A 19,837-nucleotide genomic window follows, 5' to 3' on the forward strand; every position below is an offset into this window, starting at 1 on the left:
GGAACTGTAGAAAAAAGAGGCAAAAATAAAAACATGTAATAGTTTTTGATGTGGTTGTAATTACAGTAACTCTGAGAGGGAGACGGCTTTCTGGCTAAAGGATAATTTCATCCGACAGCTTGTTAAAATAACTCAATTTTACTCCCAGGTGGGATTGGATTTTGACTTTTAACCAGCAACAGGAAGCAGCAAAGCCAAACAACACGTTTGAAAATGAGTAAATGTAAAGCAACAAGTGAGGACGACGTCTAAAGAGCTGTCAGCACTTAAAAACAGCTAAGTAATGGACAAAGAGAGCACAGCATGACCAATAAAAAATAAAAAATGCCAAAAACATGTTTTTTGGGGCTATTTATAAAACAAAACAGCTTTGAGATCTTTTTGCTTGTATTACATATAACAAATAAAGTAAGCACACGCAGCCCCGGCACTAACAAGACTGCCAGAGGGCAGAAAATAAGATTGTATACATTATTTCAAGCAGTGATTTTGATGTAGCACAGCCTAGAAATGTATCAAAAATGACAAACATGGCCTTTCAGCGCATCGTGACCTACTTAAGGAAAAATCTCATGAAAGACATTGGTGTCTGGATGTCAAAAAGAGCAAATGTAAGGAATGTTTTAAGTATTCAAAGTACACCATGTTCAGGGAAAAAAGGGATTTTTTTAAATCCCTCAAGCACATCAACTTGATTTTTTTCCACTGATATATAATAAAGTTTTTTGTTAGTCTTATTTAAAAAATGTTTCAAAACATAAAAAAGAAAGTAGTCATAAATTTTATTATCATTATTTTCATATAATTAAACTTTATTGTGTCACTTCCTGTTATTGTCTTACTTTATGTTTAGATTGTGTCTTTTATTGCACAGTGTTCTTTATGGTAAATGTTTTATTTGGTAGTTTGTGAAAGCAGAAAGCAATCTTCACTTTTTTTTTTATTTTTATAAAATAATTGACCATAGAACTCTTTAACTTTAAAAAGTTAAACCATCACCTTTGCCAGATAATTTTTACCCAATAAAAAAAGTATTTGTCATAGGAATAAATCAAAATATGATAACACATGTTAAATTAAATAAGTTTTTTTTTTTTATTTTCAACTGTGATCTAAGTGACTAAATGGAAAATTAAAACCGAAAGATCCCCAAAACATGCAAGAAAATTACTGAAGATTTGGGAATTTGAGAACAAAAAAAATAAAAAAGCCTCAAACTGTTTCCAACCGGACATTCCAAGACCCATCGTCCAGGCCTCATCTCACCCCACCAGCGAGTGTTTTCCCTGCATCCTCTCCTGGTAAGGGCTAATAACCTTTTCCCATTCGTCCCGAGTGATTTGTTCTCTACAGCGCAGCATGCAAACACGTAATGGTGACAAATCCTCACACGGCGTGATCAATTCACTTGATAAATAATAACAGCCCTGGCTGGATGACATCTTCGCAGGCGGCTGTAATGAGGCCAATATTCTGTAAATCACGACACGGCGTGATGAATTCCTCCTCTGTGATTATTTCCACTTTCAAATACTTACAAGTTTTGAATTTTTTTGAAAGAAGAACGCCCTAAAAAAAGAATACATTAACAAAAGTTATGCAATTTAATATGATGACTTTGTTTTAGAGTGTACCAAAAAAGCAACAGAGAGGACAGTTCTTGATATAAAAATTTTATTTTGAATAAAACAACGTAGCCATATTACATGTAGTGTGGTGGATCTATTTTACACACCTCAGGAGGGGCGACACAGTCCTGCCATGGTAAGGTTGGTCATGATTGTGTTGGTTCAGATAGTAGTGTTGTTCAGCCTCACGGTTTTACAGAATAGCATAGAGCACAACAACACAACACAGTGAGGGACCAGTGCTAGAAGGCCAGTGGGAGCAAAAACATAAAACAAACCAACCAGAGTGATCTTTCAGGGAGGGGGAGTCCACATTGTGGTACAGTGATGACTTCTTTTTTTATTATATACTTGGTAAATCCTCGCCGCAGTGTACACCAACACAGTAAGCTAGAACTGTAAGTGATCACGACTGTTAACAAGAACCACGAGAACAAAACTGTGTCTGAGTCTGAGGTAGCAAGGCAATCATGGCTTTCCTCTGATTTCTCAACGTACAGTTCTCCAAAAAGAAAATAAGAATAAACACACCAGCTATTCTACATATGACAACTCGTACAAACCCAGATTCAAGACACCTTCCGATTTAAATCTAGATTTTCCAAAAACGTCTGCTTATAGTTTTCCCCACATGGAATGACAAACTGTATAGGCACAGAAAGGGTAAAGTTTTCCTTAAACAATCAGCCGGCATCGAACGCTTTAAAGGGGAACCTGACGTGCTACGGGGCAGATTTAAGTCTCCCAGGAATAGTGTGTGTGCTTCCATGGATACATAGAAGGGAATTCGATGGAACACAGCAGTGGAATGACGGGACAATAGTGTAACAGTTTGATTCCCATTTCTGATCCTTTCTTTCTGGATAATTTACTTTAAATCTCACATTTATTTAAACAAGATCCGCCAACAACCGGTAAAAATGTACAGTTTGCATAGACGAGGTGGTTAAAGTGGATTAGCTGTCCGCTCCGGTGCATCTTTGGGATTTCGGGAGATGGGATGGTTGGTGTGGGAATGGTGTTGAACTCATGCGTGAATACTTCAGTCCTTACATCACCTGAAAATGAGGAGAAATGTTTTGAGTTGGGCTGTAAGTGTCAACGCATTAACGCACATGATTAAACAAAGTTAATATTTATTAAAGCAGATTAATCACACCTCATAGAGCAGCAGTCTTTCACTTTGCTCGGCGGTTCAGGCTTCCATGGCGTGCGTTAAAACACTACGTCAGGTATTATCCCACTTATACCATGGTTTTTTTTTACAAAAGAACTAAATATTTAATGGTTTTTAGTACTTTAATCTTATTACTTTTTTGGTTTAGACTGCTTTTTTAAAAAAAAGCAGTCTATTTGATCCACTTGATCCGACAACGCGTCGCATACTGCAGACATAAAAGTCTTTATAGTTCTGGTTAACTTACAGTTGATGTGTTTTGAACACAGATTACATTTCTGGATTAACACTTGACAAATTAAAAAAATGTAATACAATAAAAATGAAAGAAACATTTTCTCTCTGGGTTGTTTTTGTTCAAAAGCCGCATATTGTCATTTAACATGTAATGAGGAAAACATTGTAATTATTCACGATTAATCACAACACAAAAGTGTGATTAATGTGATTTTTTTAATTGATCGACAGTACTCATTAAAGATAAATGCTCTAAATATGTTTTGTGTGATTTCATTTTGTGATTATTTACAGAAAAGTGGTTACCAAATAATGCCACAAAGTTGCTATTAATCGCGATTAATTCCCTCATGTGCGATTAATTAGTTAAAATTTTTGAAATAATGTCACAAATTGCGATTAATCACGATTACGTTTCCCCAGCAAGCGATTAATTCGTTAAATTTTTTTGAAACAATGCCACAAATTGCGATTAATCGTGATTAATCCCCCAGTATACGATTAATTAGTTAATTTTTTGAAATAATAGATGCGATTAATTGCAATTAATTTCACCCAGCATGCGATTAATTAGTCAAAGGTTTTGAAATAATGGGACATTGCGATTAATCGCGATTACGTTCCCCCAGCATGCGATTAATTAGTTAAAATTTTTGAAATAATGGCACAAATTGCGATCAATCGCGATTAAGTTTCCCCAGTATGCGATTAATTAGTTAAAAGTTTTGAAATAATGGCACAAATTGCGATCAATCGCGATTAAGGTTCCCCAGTATGCGATTAATTAGTTAAAAGTTTTGAAATAATGGCACAAATTGTGATTAATCGCGATAATCCCCCCCCCCATATGCAATTAATTAGGTACATTTTTTAATCGATTCCCAGCCCTAGTTTTAAGACAATCTCCTGAACCAACAGACAACAGCCAGCATCCAGAAATTAGCAGGAAGGCTGATGGGATAATTGCTAAAGGCTGAGGTCAAAAATCTGCCTCAGAGAGGCACAAAAAAGTAGAATTCGTGTGCAAAGAGGCAAGAGTGGTTTGAAAAGACTGCTGGGGAGAGGTCAGAGAAGAATACCGGCAGTGGGAAAAGGTCGATAACAGAAGCTTTCACAGCATCTCTGTCCTGAAATGCGCCCTGGCCCTCAGAGCGGGCCAAAGGGGGGAGGGGTTAGCCATGGTGTTCTCCTGAGATCCATTAGGCGCCCTCTTGCACTGATCACCTGATACGGAGGCAGGTGAAGGCGACATGGAGGGCTCGACTGTAATTATCTCTCCAGTGTGCTGCAATTCAAATCTCCTCATCTTTTCCGACCAGTAAGAAAAAAGAAAAAAGTAGAAGACGGCGTCTCACCTGTGGTCTTGATGAGAGACTCAAGGCTGTGGGAAGACAAAACAGCCGTTAAATACTCAAACTTTGTCATTGTATTTGTGTTTTTGATGAGTTCAAACTAAATCTTTGCACAGTCTGATAACACTGGAGTGACTTCAGGATTAGAATGGGTTTTAACCGAAGCCCCATAGGAGTTTCAACTCAACGAGCTTTGCTTTCAAATTTAAACATTTTAGTTATTTTTACACTTAGTTAAAACCTTTGAAAGAGAAATATTATTTAAAGTCCCACTCCAATCATTTAAAAAAATCTATTTAGAAAGTGTTCCTTTTAATTATTTAGTAGATTATTTTAATTTAAATTATTAGGACATACTTTCTGCATAGCGGCTGGAGTTCATTAGAAATTCGCCTGTGAAATGTGGGCGGGACTGTGAGCGCAGGGTAACGCCTGCTTCACCCTGGGCGCAGAAGAAATACGGTCCACGGTTCAAAGTTATTTAAGGTTTAAGTTGATTTATTCTGTAATAATATTCCTCCCTGCTTTTATTCAAAGTAATGTTAAAAAATTAAATGTTTAAAGCTTTAAAAATGTAGTTTTAGTGTGTTTAAAAATGTTTATGTTGTTTAACCGACAGCCTAAAGTGTTTTTTTTCAAACAGCATTTTTTCTTCTGCTCCTGATTTACAAGATTTCAACGCAGAAATACTCAGATATTCCCTAAATATGTCCTCCATCATGCTACAAAAACATTTTTAAACGCCGTTTTCATTGGAGTGGGTCTTTAATGAAGATGATTGGGGTGAAAGGTTTCTCTCGACTTCAGAAAACAAATCCCCTTCATGTTGTTGTGTCGGTTTACATCTGAACTCATCCGTTTGCTCCACACGAACCAAAAACGAGTCGGCTCGCAGGAGATGCTGCACTGCCATCACATTAAATTTGACACACACAAACAACCCGAGTGAAAGGATGAATGCGGAAGATCCAGCCTTGCTGAGGAGAACTGAAAGGTGGATGATGAACTCCAGCTGGAATTATTGATGATTGCTCCAGGAGAGCTCTGCTGGCTTTATTTTCCTGGAGCTTTAATTGAGGAATGTTGGCGTCAAAAACACAGGAACTGACAATTACAGATAAAAGTGTCCGACTAGGTGGGTGAAGATGTGCAAAATGATGAATAGAAGCCATCTTGAAATGGATTATTTGGGTTTGACCCCGTGGTGAAACGCACACACGCCGGATGAGGCTGAGCGAGCGGCGTGAGAGGAGGACTTACGACTGCATGCGGGGAAGGAGCTGTTAATCTGTTCCAATACATCTGCCAGGTCAGAGCTGCTATTGTGGGGGTCCAGCAGCTCATCTGAACACACGTGCACACACAGGTTTACCGCGTTATCATCAGCCACACTTTACATGGCTGCAAACTCAGGAAAGTACTGTCACAGCAAGACATGAGTGGCTCTCTGAGCTGTGGTTTAACGCCAAGGGTGTGTGTGTGTGTGTGTGTGTGTGGGGGTGTGTGTGTGTGTGCGTGCGTCCATTCTCCAGGTTTGCTCACCTGAGTTTTCTGTAAGTGGTCCTCGATCTTGCACAGCAGGAGAGGAGGCTCCGTTCACCCGCGAGTCCACCTCCGGCTGAGATGAAGAACAAGGAAAATGTCAGTATTTATGAGAGATGAATGCAGCTTATGACCGAATATGCTGCTGTCAGGTGATATGAAGAACATCTCTAAAGCCAGTTTTCTTCACAGGACTAAAAGTAAAATCTCCAGAAAATAATTTTAACTCAGAACAGTTTATAATTTGATCGCTTTCAAACTAAATACAACCTTTTCTGCTATTTTCTTCAATTAATATTTAGATTTAGATTTTTAGAGATGATGCATAAAAAAACAAAAATGTAAAAATAAATCTATTTATTTTAGGGGTGTGTATCTTTCCCTCTCACACAATTCAATTTGCATCTTCAACTAACTTTTTGGCGATATGATGCAGTCCAATTCTTTTACCAAAAACGCTAAAATCTAGACATTTCTTATTCATACGGCATTTAAAGCTATGAATAATAATGAAGTTTGACAGAGAAATGTTTTCAGGCATTGACTTGGAAGAAGTGAGCTTGTGATTGGACGTAAATTGGTTTGCATCACATTTACAGAAAAAGACAAAGACAATAAAAAAAACCTTAATAGAAACTACAGTAGATTATTTACTATGGGGTCAAATTAGGATTATCTTAAAGTAAATTAAAAACAGGCATTGTAAATTTGATTAAAAAAAAATAGAAAATTTGAAACCAGTTGAAACTTGAAAGCTTGAAGGAATTTTTGAAAATGTAAAAAAATATTTTAAAAAATAATGTTTTGTTTGTACTTTCAACTTTCCTTTTTTTGTTTCTCCCTCTTTATTTAGAGCTCATTGGCTATTATTATTATGTTTTTTTAATAATTCCTTCAAGTTTTCAATATGTATTTTTAAGTTTGAAACTGTTTTCAAATTTTCTTCTTTCTTCAAATTTTCAATCTTTGTTTTTCATTCACTTTAAGCTGATTTGACCCATAATTTACATCTCGATTGATTTTATACCTTTTAACTAACATAATCTTGTTTATTATGTGGTTGCCAAACTATTGTTTACATCCCTACACTGTCCGATCAATTTTTTGATACGCATTTAATATCTTTTTTTTTTTTTTTTTTGGTAAGAAATCTACAACTTATCTTTTGATTTACATTCTTATATGCTACTTTGAGCCCACCAGTGCTGCAACTTTGACTGAAAAGACACATTTCAGCTAAACTGAGGGTTCAGTTTCTCGCCGACAGGACAAAACCACAGTGAATCATGCCTGAAAGTCAGAGACGACACTCAGGAACAAACGCTTCTGCTGGTGACATTTAAAACGCCGCCTCACGATCCACTTAACTGTAAAATAAAATATATATTGCGCCCGCACTTTTCCTTTAATAACTCATCTTCTTTTCACCCCATTATCTGCTGGTCTGAGGCTAATGCTTTGAAAAAGTCCCTGAAGCACAGCCGGCCTCTCCTAAGAAAAGCTAAGTTCAGGTCTTTGGTCGGCCTTGGAGAGGCTGAATTTCAGGTGTGAAATCAAGCCGGTGGAGTTTATTATTCTGAAGCTCAGCAGAAGCTGCAGCTCCTGGAGCCTCCAGGCCTCCGCAAATATCAGAGTGTGAATTTTTACTGTCAGATTATTGGTTTTATTTCCTTTTTCTGCTCGAAAATAAAGTGATTAGCTTTGTTATGTGTGAACGGTACTGGCGGCAAAGATGTTCACAGAAGAGCGATTGTGTTACAGAGCCTGCAGGGATGTGGACGGTCCGGTTGGTGGACGCAGGGGGACGAATTAAAAATCATCCCAATTTCTCCACAACAGAATTGATTAGAGAGGCATTCTTAAAGTAGAATGGAAATATGATGTTTTTAACATGTTCTGGAGTCATTTTTCTCATAATGGAGGACATATGTAAAGAAAATTAAACTCAAAGTTGTATTTCTGAGTCTATCTTAATTCAAATCATTTTGAAACAGTGGCAAATAAAAACATGCTGCAATATATTTTGGACATAAAAAGCGTTTCGTGTGTAATTCTTTAAGATTTGTAGGTCTAATTAGTTTCAAGCTTGTTGTCATTTTAATTTGTGCGTGTGTAAATTGTATTTCTTTTTAATTTAATAATTTTGGTACTTATGCACATAATTTACTATATGAGATACAAATCAAGTCAGGGTGATATTTATTTATCTCCATACAATATTGCAAACCATTTAGTTGCACCAGTAATGCTAGGTTGGAGGTGTGAGGGGCTGTAAGCCAGTGGGAAAGCGAGTAAACTGATAACTCAGTTATAGATGACGGGAAGGGGGGTCGGGGTTGGTCAATGGCAAAAGCCCGACTCAGATGATAGTAAACTACTGCCGGTCTGCAGAAATTATGTCCAAGAAAATGACACAGATTTTTTGATTTAGGCTAAAATGACTTAAACATTATTGAAAAACTTTTACAATAGATCAAATATGATTGGAGTGGGCCTTTAAACTGCAAAGGTGGATGAATTCTGGGTAAAATCAAAAACAGTTTCACTCCAAATAATAATAACTAGAAAAGTTGCATTACCTACGATAATGCTAGTGTGAATGCTTTATGCTGAAAATGTTGACGCAATTTACTTTAATTGCTGCAGGGATTTATTGAAAATGCAAAATCTATTTGCAAAATGTTAAGTGTGCTAAAAGACTGGACATTTCATTAAAGAAATATGAAAGAGTGCTGAACCTGAACTAAATTCCTTAAAATTATGTAGTAAAATTGCTCAAAAACCTTAGTAGATGTCAAATTAGACAAAAAAGCTAGCTCGTTGCTGAATTACTAGCTCAACTCCAAAATAACCTAAACTCATCAGTAAACTAAATTAGTCAAGAATGTTAGCATGTTGCTAATATAGAAGCTAAGCACTAAATTAGCCTATAAAACCTCACTAGATAACAAATTAGTCAAAAATGTTAGCATATTGCTAAAGTTTTAGATAAACTCTAAATTAGCATAAAAAACCTCAGTAGATGCCAAATTAGCCAAAAAGCTAACACATTGCTTAAATACTAGCTAAACTCTGAAATAGCTTAAAAATCCTCAGTAAACTAAATTAGTCAAAAATGTTAGCATGTTGCTAAAATAGGAGCTAAGCACTAAATTAGCCTATAAAACCTCATAACAAATAGTCATATAATATAATATAAAATATAATATTTTGCTCAATATTTCCAAGACTATAAAGTTTATGAATACCAAAAATACAAGTAATAATGTTCTGAATAAGCTGAAAGTTTTTATACCAAGATTGCTGAAAGTGTGATTGAGTTTTTACATGTGAAATACGTACAGAAAGGAGCAGGAAAATCATTCACACAATAAGAGTCATATCGTATGTAATCTTCCATTATCAACCCAAATATTCCAATGATATAATTTAAAACAAAATAATTCACATGTAGAAAATCTATGCTCATATGTAATTTTATCTTTAAAATGTAGAACCTTTTCTTCTAAAATCAGACAGAAATGTTCTCACACACAGAAGAACTCTCTTGTCGAGCGTTCCTCGTCGCCCTTTTAAAATGGGCCGAGTCACATCGTCCAACCCCCCAATTGCTGTGAGTTATTGCTTTGCCCCCCAGCTCCCTGGCACCACAGTTTTCTTATTCTGATCTGTCAGGACTGCAGCTGAACAATCCAACTTTAGGAAGAGATATTTGGAGGATGGAGTGACTGTTAACGACGAGAGAATTCAGCCTGGAAGCTGAAGGTATAAAGCATACCTACATCGAATATGTTCAGTCGGTATTTATGATGCATGAGTCTTCTTAATCTATGAGAAACGTCTTCATCAGGGCTTTATGTAATTAGATTTTTTAAAATAATGAACCCTTGTCTGACAGAATGTGAATGCACATACATGCATTTCTACTCCCTCCTTAAAAAAACTGTATAGACAATGTGAAAAAAAGTGTAAAGTCATAATTTTTTGATGAAAATGTATTTGTTCCGTTTGATTTTGGAGAGTTAAACTATACAAAATACCCATAAAAAATGTGTTTGCTACAGATGAGACCATGAAAACGGGCCTCAATGAGCACAATGTGATGAGTGATGTAATGGTTGACATTAACACAAATGTTCCTAATTAATACACTTTTATCTACACCTTTAAATAAATCACTTGGATAAGATTGGATACAAAAGCTGACGTGACTTAAAGTTCCTCTATGACAATTTTTTATTTAAAAAAAAAATGTTTCCAGAAGTGTTTTAATTATGATTGTGACGTTTTAGCCAAAATCCCACAACTTAAATGTCTTAAAACACAATTTTTTCATGTTGATCTGAAGCCTCTGATTCCAAAATCTCCTCTGAGGGGGTGTGGCTTTTGGAGCTCAGCTCTTTCATAAGAAAATGTCACACAGACATGTTAAAAACTCAAAACAAATTTTCAGCTTCATTGAGACTGAAAAAGCTTTAGACAGAAGTTCTAAAACTAGAATGAAACCTGCTTGTTTACATTTGGGGAATAACACAGGTCAGGGGGTCACCTGGTGCAGCAGTTGTCGGAGGCGGTGCAGCTGATTCTCCAGCTGCTTGTTGTGGTTTTCCAGGATGTGCATGCGGTCCTCCAGCCGACCTTTGTGCTGCCGCAGCAGTTTGGCTTCAGCTAGAAGATCGGCCTCGTCGGGGAGGGCCGAGGAAGCCTCTGACGGGCTTCCGGACTGGACCCCTCGCTGGCCGTGCTGCTCCTTTAGCAGCTCGTATTCCCTCTGCAGCGTCCTGAGAAAACGAGGTTCAAGTAATGTTTTTTACTTCACTACTACGATTGCATAGTAACAGTTTTTTTCAATAATAGCAAAATTTGTTCCTTTTAAAGGATGTGTTCTGCAGAATCAGAAATATTCAGCTTATTTACAAATCCGGCCAAAAAAAAGCCTCAAACTTGGATCTAGAACAGAATGATTATTATCCATTTTTGGTGAAAAACGGCCTGTAAATTCTGGAAAAAACGGCCGACTGTTTCAATAGGATTATCCCAAAGCGCAGCGGTATTCCTTGGAGGTTCCCGTCTCCGCTGCTCACCTCTGCTCCTCCTCCAGACGAGCGATGATCTTCTCCAGCTCCCCTCGTTCCTCCTTCTCCACGGCCTGAAGGATCTGGGCGGGACTCTGGGGCTGGCTGCTCGGGGAGCCTTCCCCTCCCAGAGTCTGGCAGTACTGGATGATGAGGGCGTGCTCGTCATCCCTGCGGACAGCACAGAGTCAGCGAAGAGCGAGGGCGCCGTGTTTCTGTCCGTCACGTTAACGGTCTCAGTCTGTTCGGCTAAGAGCAGCTCTTTAACTTAAACAAAATTTGGAATAAAGTTCCAAGTTTCCAAATGACAAAGGAAGAAAAACAGATACTGAGAATTTTTTCTAGTTTTGAGGCAGAATAAATAAAAAAGAAGAAGCACAATTTAAAAATCTGTGTAATTATCTTGACAAGATAATGATTCTGTTTCTTTTAACCTAACATTAAAAGTAAATCTTTTATTCAACAACCAAGTCATTATGAAAAGAAAAAATTAGACAAAAAAATACAACTTTTTGCTATAATTTTTTTCATTATTTTGCAACAAAAAGTACAGCGCTTTGTAAAAAAAAAATAAAAAAATGACTAAAAGACCCACTAATCATGTTTTGATCCATTTTAAAAGCGTAGTGGTCTTATAATTAAAATTTTGTTATTTCATCCAAAATAACAGTGGGCGGGACCCTTGGTGCAGAGCAACCCCACCCCCTCTTCCCCTCCCCGTTGCTGAGAGCTCTTGAGGTAGTGTACCTTATACGCGACAAATACGCTCTTTTTTAACCTGCATCTGATTTAACCTGATTTGTAATATTTCAAACAATTAAAGCAAAAATTTAGCTAGAAATGAAAAATAACAAAAATATACAGTAAATCTATTAATATATTCATAAAACTTAGGATAAATAGTAATGAATTGATTGGAAATATAAATATATTTGTGTACATTCATATACACATGCAAATAATTTAACTTTAATGACTTTTAATCATGAACAGACACGTTAGCACTTCTAAATACAGTATTTTTAAACATTTAAATATTATGTTTGTCTAGGGGAGTTTATTTAGCTGCTTGAAAATGACTGAAAGGAACAAAGAAATACTGAGAAATGCAAATGAAAAGCTAATTTTCTTTATATATATATGTCCTCCATCATTAGAACAATGCCACAAGAACATGTTAAAAACACCAAAATGTGATTTTATAACTGTAGAGGGTCTTTAATAAATACCTGAATTAGTCAGTAAATGCAAAGTTTTTTAAGTTTGTTTGTTTTGTATTGAATTATGTCATTTAAGAACTCTTCTGGGGATTTGAAGGCACTAAAAAAGTGCTGCTGTAACTAGCACAAAAACTAACCCACAAACATTTTTCTTTAGGAGAGGCTGGTTCGCTTTGACGAGACAGACAGGGAGCATACAGAGGAGCTCGGCTCACAGAGTCTTCCAGGCCTCAGACTTCAGGTGCTGCACAAACCCAGCGACCAATTACAGGGAAGTTCAGAGGCTGACAGGGGACTGCAGGAGGTGGTGGTGGTGGTGAGGGGAGGGGGGGTCTGTACAAGTTAAAAAAGGGGGACGGCAGGGGGTAAAGCTGGCTCACAAACACCTGCTGAGAAACGGCGAGGAAAGAGGGGAAGCAGCGGAGATTGCAGCGAGGCCAAAATAGAACCAGAGAGGGGATCAGAATGGATTTAAAAATGCGAGCAGCGGCGAGGTTACTACAGTTGCTGCACTCCTTTCCCCCCCCCGATGCCATTACGGCAACAAAAGGCGTCAACTTAAAACACAAACGTTTCAAGTGGCGCTCAAAGACGCGGCGAATCTTGAAGAGCGTGTTTAGAAAACCCAGCCGTCCTTCTTAAATGATGTTTATGTACAAAAGCAGAGCTGCTACCTGGAAAAGTCCAGCCAAGTGTGGGGACTTTATCTGAGAGAGAAAGCCAGCGCGCTCCAGCCTCCAGTCTTTTCAGCTCAAGGCAACAACAATAAAAATAAATAAATAACTCCTCACAGAGAAATTGTAGGGGGAGGCTGCTATTCTAAAAATCACTTCTTCTCTGCTTGACAACATGTACTTTAGCATCTGAAGTGACAGCCACCTCAAAAACTCTCTGTTTGGAGCCACGGCGTGATGACAACATGCAATTTAACCTTCAGCTTAGCAGAGAACCGTAACGACAGCAAAAAGTTTACAATAGAGTTATCAATCCCATCTTTTTGACTTCATTTATCAGAAGAAGAACACAGGGTTTAACAATGGAAATGCCATTTTGGAGGTATAAATATCGGCTTTATGGAAGCAAAATAGTCTCATCCAAATACAAATCTTTTGTTGACTGATTTTTTTATCCAGAATGATTATGTATTTGAATTTGTTTTTATTCATCTGGAAATGTAGTGAACTCTTCATGACCAGGACAAAGCAATCAACACTTAGGCTATCATGTGATCAAAGGAGCTTTATTTGATTGGCTAAAAGCCGCTCGACTTGATCTGGTGCAGATTACTTTGTCCTGGGTCATGATGAGTTCATGTGCAGGGGGAAATCAATTTGTCGATATATTACAATATTTTGTTTGGTGATACTTGATTTAAATTGCTAATGAGACGATACTTATTGTTATTTATGAGCGTCTTACTTTTGGTTTCCACTTAAACCCCCGAACACTAGATGGCAGCACACTGAGCCTCTTTGAACAGTTCTACATCACAACCAAAACAACAACGAGATCAGAACCAGCTAGTGTTAAATGTTGAGTCAGCATCACAGTTTTTGTTGTTATGAAACACTTAGTTTTTACTTGTGGTGGGTCCCAAACCAAAACTCTGTGCAACATTGCTGCCAGTAACGGTTTACAGTTGTAGTTCTTAATTTTGTGATCATTAACCGTTCTTCTTATGGGGGTCCAGATGACCCGACCCCTACATTGGTGTGTGATCCCTCCCATGACTAATGTGGAAAGGATTTTATATCTCCCACGGATAACAATGAAGACAAAAAATAATTGGTAAAAAAAAGGTCAGCGCGCTGTCCTGCGGGGTCCAGATGACCCTACTTTTAATGTTAACATGCTGAGAGTAGCACAAGGGTTACATAAAATTTGTTTAAAAATTTTACTACGATTTTATTAATATTCAAGAAGAGTCAAAGTAATTTTAAAAGTGAAAAATTAATCTGGTGCAGTCTTAGGATATATTGTGATACGTATTGTATCGTGAGACACGTATCATGATATGTATCGTGTGATTTTTCCAGGTGAATTTTGGCAGGTAACATTTTTTGCTGCCAAATTTCAAGTAAAAACATACGAATATACATAACTATGCAGGATAAAATTTGTGTTTAAAAAAAAAAGTTGGATTCTGGTGAGACTATTTTTCTTCCATACTGCTTAGTGTTTTATAATGTATTCCATACCTCAAACAAATGAAAAATATAATGTTGTCAAATTTATAATTTTATAATATGTCACTTTTATGTAGAACGGATTGGTAGAAACTTTGAGTTTAAAAGCATCTCTTTAAAAAAAATTTGAGTATACCTAATCGAATCTTTAGTTAAACCAAGTCTGATTCTATTATATAAAAACCTGAAATAATAACTTACATTTTAAATAAAATAACTAAAAAAAATGAAATAAATGTTTCCATCCATCCATTTTCTGAACCTGCTGAAACCCTGTTTGGGTCACAGGGTTGCTGGAGCCAATCCCAGCTAATATCGGCCGTACACGAGGTCCACAGAGGACAGGTTGCTCTCCCGTCACTGGAACCTACAACCACATTCACGCAGAATCACTATAAACCTATGAAACATGTCTTTAAGCCTGACTGCCCAAAGAAAACCCAAACATGTACAAAAACATGAAATATTCTTTAAAGTGACCAACATTAGCTTGTGTAAAACAGCATTTTAATTTAAAAGATTGAAGGTTTTTTATTTCAATCAGGTCTGTAATGGTTTTTGGTGTCATTAAGTGATTCACTTTAGGCTGTGATAAATGAAACTTCTATCCTCAGTGAAGCCCATCACCAGACGGTTTATAATTTACTACATGACAGTAATAAGTACAGCGTATAGAGGAAAAAATGTGCTGAAGTTGATACTTTTTCTAAATTCAATCAGTGAAACCGTTTGACATTTTATGTTTACAAAGAGTAACACAAATATTACATAAAAAATGATGCAGAACAGTGTGAAAAAAACGGGATTATTAAAAAGAAAAGTACTGCTGTTAAACCCATTATCCTTCAAAAATACGCCATCTTCATCAGCTCATTAGACTTCTGGGCTGAGTGGAAAAGATAATGGATTCTTTTCTGAGGGGAAAAAGTAATAAAAAGCAGCACATTGTACAAAAGAGTGACGCATTATAGAGGTTTGAAGAGCAAAACGGATTCACTTCTTTACAAACACAAATCTAATGGATGGAGAGGTTTATTATTAAAAAAAAAAAACAAATTTAATTGTGTACAAAAAAAAAAAATTGCAAGTAGTGAATAAAAATGCACAATTTTACTATATAAAATAACAAATGTGTTTTTTCAATGAAAAAAGGTCAAAATATTTTTTTTAGAAAAGCTGATTGATTAATCTCATGACTAAATACAGATTTTCAAAACAAATATTCATTAATTGTTGATTAATTTGTTTTTTAACCCCTTGACAATCAATGCATTTCATTATTTCTGTAATGAGTTTGAAACATTTTTGTCCTCTATTGCCCACAATCTATGCTTGAAATAAACCTAATCAATCAATCACGTACAGTCATTTACAACTATTAAAAAATGCATTTATTTATTTGTTTGTTTGTTCGTTTGCTGAGCAGACATTAGAACTTACAGTCTCTTGTGTTGGACATATTTTACCGTTACAACGGGGCTTATGGATCTTCTGACACATAAGGAGTATATTTGTATAAACCCCCCTTGTAATTTAGACTAAACTTTATTTATATTCTGTATGCACTGATGTTTTATCTATGGTAATTTTAGAGATAAAGTAGCTTAATGAAAATTTGAATCAGTAGTTGTCAAGTGGTTAAACCCACTTTGAGGAGCAATTGCTTTATTATTAAAATAGTCTACATGACCAACAGTTTTCTAAACAAAACCAAATATTCATTGAGATTAAATAGAAGCCAGAACACAGAACCCAAACTAGAAGCTGACTTAGAACTGGGGTGCGGACCGAGGCAATTTGACAGTTTAACTAAACCAAAACCGTCACAGCGGGTGCTGTCCATGGTGCTGAAATGATACGATTTCCATGGATTTAAATATCAAGTGAAGAAATTCAACGAAGTGCAGGTTTACTCGCTCTTTGAGTTGTTTATTTGTATTTCTTTGGGGGTTTTAATTTGTTATACACCTATGAAAAATACACTTAAAATAATTTTTCCACCAATTTTCTGAGTGACACGACCTTGAATGAACATGTGTCTAAAAGCATGTTTGGGACATCTTTATCTCAAGAGCCCCACTCCTGACAAGGATTTGTTTTTTGTTTTTTTTTTGTTTTAAAAGTGTCCTTGACTTGAACAGTCCACTCTGAATGACACATTTTACCAGGAACACTTCATGGTTTTCCTGTAATCACACAAATGTCCAAGAGTTCTCAAAAGCCGTCACTTTCATTTGATCATTTCTGAAAGCTTTTACTTCAAATGTTACCTTTTACACACAGTTTGCTTCTCTTTAAGTGTGAGTCACATTTGTATTTCTTTAGTTTGTTTAGGGATTTTAGGGATAAAAGTTCGAGAAGCATGGGCTCCATTTTTTAAATAAAATGCCAAAAATAAATTACTTTGTGCAGAACAAAAAAAAAACACAAAATGTTCAATTTGAATTGTGCCAAAAAATAAATAACTGGCGTGTATAATAACGTACATGCTTCCCGTCGCTGAGCTGCTGTCAGTCGGCAGGGACCCGTTGGAGCGTTCCATCTGCGCCAACCTGAAAAACAAACCAAACTCTAACGCAATTCTAGGCATTGATCCACAGTGAACAACCGAGGGAATCCAATAAATCTGAAAACATTTAGTAAATACAAAATGATCACTTTGGTTACAAAGCTTTAATGGTTTCAATAAATAATCTACAGCAAAAACAAGAGAGCAGCCACTCCTTCATCGTCAAAACCAAAAATATAATATGATGTCATATAATATATTTGTTCATTATTATAAAACGGGGGTGTCAAACTCAATCACACAGGGGCTAAACTTCAAAAAACACTTTAGGATAAACATTTATTGAACACAAATTTTTAAAAACTTAAAAATGCAACTTGAATAAAAACATGCCGTAATATTAATCCAGAATAAATCAACTTAAACTTTGAATACGTTTCAATATTTTACTCTCCATAAAAATATATTTTGTTAAAATGATAGAAGTAAAGAATAAACGCAAGATAACCATTAATAATAGAATAAAATGATCTGGAGGGCCGGATCCGGCCCCCGGGCCTCGACTTTGACACATCCTATACAAATTCATGCTTTTCCGTGGCTAAAATGTTTTCTCCATCGCTTCATGTGCATGAATACCGTGTCAGTCTAGAAAGACCTGCAGGAGGTTACAGTCTACGGCTTTATGAGCGTTTGCTGCCGTCAGAGCTCTCAAAAAGACGTCCACATCACGTCGAGTGCGTGCTCGGCTGCTCTCTGACAGAACACTGAAAAACGTCTCTCTCTTTTGCATGCACATGAAAGAGAAAATGCTCATTTTTGACCTCCAGTTAGTTTATTGAAAATTCATTTTAGTCTCTCGTTGAGTGGATTCAGTTCAGTTTAAAAACATTTCAGTTTACATGTGTACTAAGAGGAAACAACCCTTTTTGTTTTGTTTCTTGACATTTTACTGTACTTTAGTCATAATTTAATTTTGCTTAAAGCAAATCAAACGTTTCTGTTTATTGTGTTATAAAATTATGACATAAAATTTCAATTGTTTTACTGTCAAACGCTATTAGGCGTTCACAGCGTCCATGGAAATGACTGCGTATCAGAATATGGAGCCAGGGTAATTAAATCTAACGCTAAAAGGAATGTAATAATAAGAAAAAATAAATACAAGTGCTTCTATTATTCATAAGAAAACATTTGCAGCATTCAAATTACTGGAGAGGCTTTTTTAATTTATTATTTTTAGTGCAACGTTAGCAGTTTATCAGTTTTGCAGACATGAAAACGTGGCTTGCATTCCAAAATATAAAACATGTTTTGAATATTTGAACCAAAACATCTCAGCTGACCCTGGAACAGAAATAACTGAAATCCTTTCGGTAATCGGATTAGGATTGACCTAACCGGTCCCAGGTGCATGCGTGTGATGATGCAATGGTGGCCGCAGCTCGTACCTGCTGGCGTACTGCTCTATCCGGGAGTGGGTGTCGTCATGAGAGAGCTGGGGTGACTGGGACAGCCTGGAAATGAATGTGGTAATGGAGATGAATGAGATCACACGGCGGGCCGGTTAAAGCGCCAAAGATTCACAGGCACATGCGCACGCGGCCCTCGCAACATCACCTAGAAACACATTTTAAGATCCTAGAGAGAAACGAGGGATGATCTACGGAGCAGCTGGATGGGTTCTGACAGCCTGGCTGAGATGAGCATCCAGGTGTTGTGGGGGGGGGGTGGCAAGAGAGATTTCCCGGTTTCATGTTCAGCCAGGCAGGAAGGCGGTCGGGCAACATGCAGTGAAGCAACAGATTAATTGGTGTGAGGAGGTGGGTGATGGGGGGGATGCAGGTGAACGGAAAGAGGCGGGGGGTGCTGTTTTAAAGGCAGCGCGGCGTTCGCCGGTGGAGATACTCACTCATACTGCTCCGGGCACATGCTGATGAGGGTGACGGGGCTGGAAGAGAAACGCGGGGAGGGAGGGGTGGGAAGTAAAAGCACCACGACACAGTTTAGGACAAAAACGGAAAGAAAAGCTGGACCAACACAGCGGAAAGATCGCATAAAAACTTACTTAAGGACACAAAATATGCAGCAAAAACTGCGACAAATGCACATTTAAGTGTAAAATCAAAGACATTAATGTCACAATTTGTACAAATTAAACATGTCTCATAATGTTAACATTTCCAAAGCACTGATTTGTAATTATTACAGAAACACTTTAGGAAAAATTTTTTTTTTTTTTTTTTTTAAAACACGTGGTTGAAATATATTTTTACACCACAAACTATTTGATATTTGCAGTAGTTTTAACTTATTTTTGTTTCACAACTCTCCATAATTTTTGCAAAATCACCAAAATTTTGTCCTATGAAGAGTTAGCATCTACAAATAAAGAAAATATTAATAAAAATGAGTCAAGTTCCTTTTGCTCTATACTCTTAACAATGGAAAAAGTTGACCTAAAAGTAAAAAATCTCAAGTTGCTTAATTCAGAAAATGTTTAGAAGACGTATAAATTAATTTTATTAACATTTTATTCATTTTATGAAGGTAATAAGAACTGTTGGTTACATTTTAAAGGTATTTTTTTAAAAGTGGAATTCATGGTCATCAATTTGGAAACTAAATATATATATTTATGTAAGTTATTGTCCCATTAGTTGTCATAAACCTCAGTGTGTGAAATTTGCTCTCCAAATTTGACCCATCCTCTGTGGGAGGGGTGAGCTGCAGACACAATCGCACTCGGGAACCATTTGGTGGTTTAACCCCCCCAATCCAACCGCTTGATGGTGAGTGTCAACTGATTTGAACACACGACCTTCCAGTCTCAGGGCGGACACTCTACCACAAGGCCACTGAGCTGGTTATGAAATTAGAATAAATGCTGGTTTTAGATTTTATGATGATT

The 19,837-nt window shown here is 36.7% G+C and overlaps 1 protein-coding gene across 6 annotated transcripts in view; it reads right to left on the minus strand.

Annotated features, from left to right (window-relative positions):
- Positions 1–1,657: 1,657 nt before the first annotated feature.
- Positions 1,658–19,837, minus strand: part of utrn (utrophin) — a 184,221-nt gene continuing 166,041 nt past the window's right edge. For 3 of the 6 annotated variants that reach the window (XM_024290458.2, XM_024290457.2, XM_024290460.2), the window contains 9 exons: positions 18,839–18,877; positions 18,378–18,443; positions 16,904–16,969; positions 11,021–11,182; positions 10,486–10,717; positions 5,937–6,012; positions 5,655–5,738; positions 4,398–4,423; positions 1,658–2,686 (listed from right to left, as the gene is read on the minus strand). In XM_024290458.2, coding sequence (XP_024146226.1) covers positions 2,678–2,686; positions 4,398–4,423; positions 5,655–5,738; positions 5,937–6,012; positions 10,486–10,717; positions 11,021–11,182; positions 16,904–16,969; positions 18,378–18,443; positions 18,839–18,877 — 760 coding nt within the window. In that variant the 3' untranslated portion in view covers positions 1,658–2,677. The remainder of the gene's footprint in view (positions 2,687–4,397; positions 4,424–5,654; positions 5,739–5,936; positions 6,013–10,485; positions 10,718–11,020; positions 11,183–16,903; positions 16,970–18,377; positions 18,444–18,838; positions 18,878–19,837) is intronic. The other 3 variants (XM_024290459.2, XM_024290461.2, XM_024290463.2) reach the window with 3 other exon arrangements.

This window comes from Oryzias melastigma, linkage group LG24, assembly GCF_002922805.2.
Source record: "Oryzias melastigma strain HK-1 linkage group LG24, ASM292280v2, whole genome shotgun sequence".
Classification (NCBI taxonomy): Eukaryota; Metazoa; Chordata; class Actinopteri; order Beloniformes; family Adrianichthyidae; genus Oryzias; species Oryzias melastigma.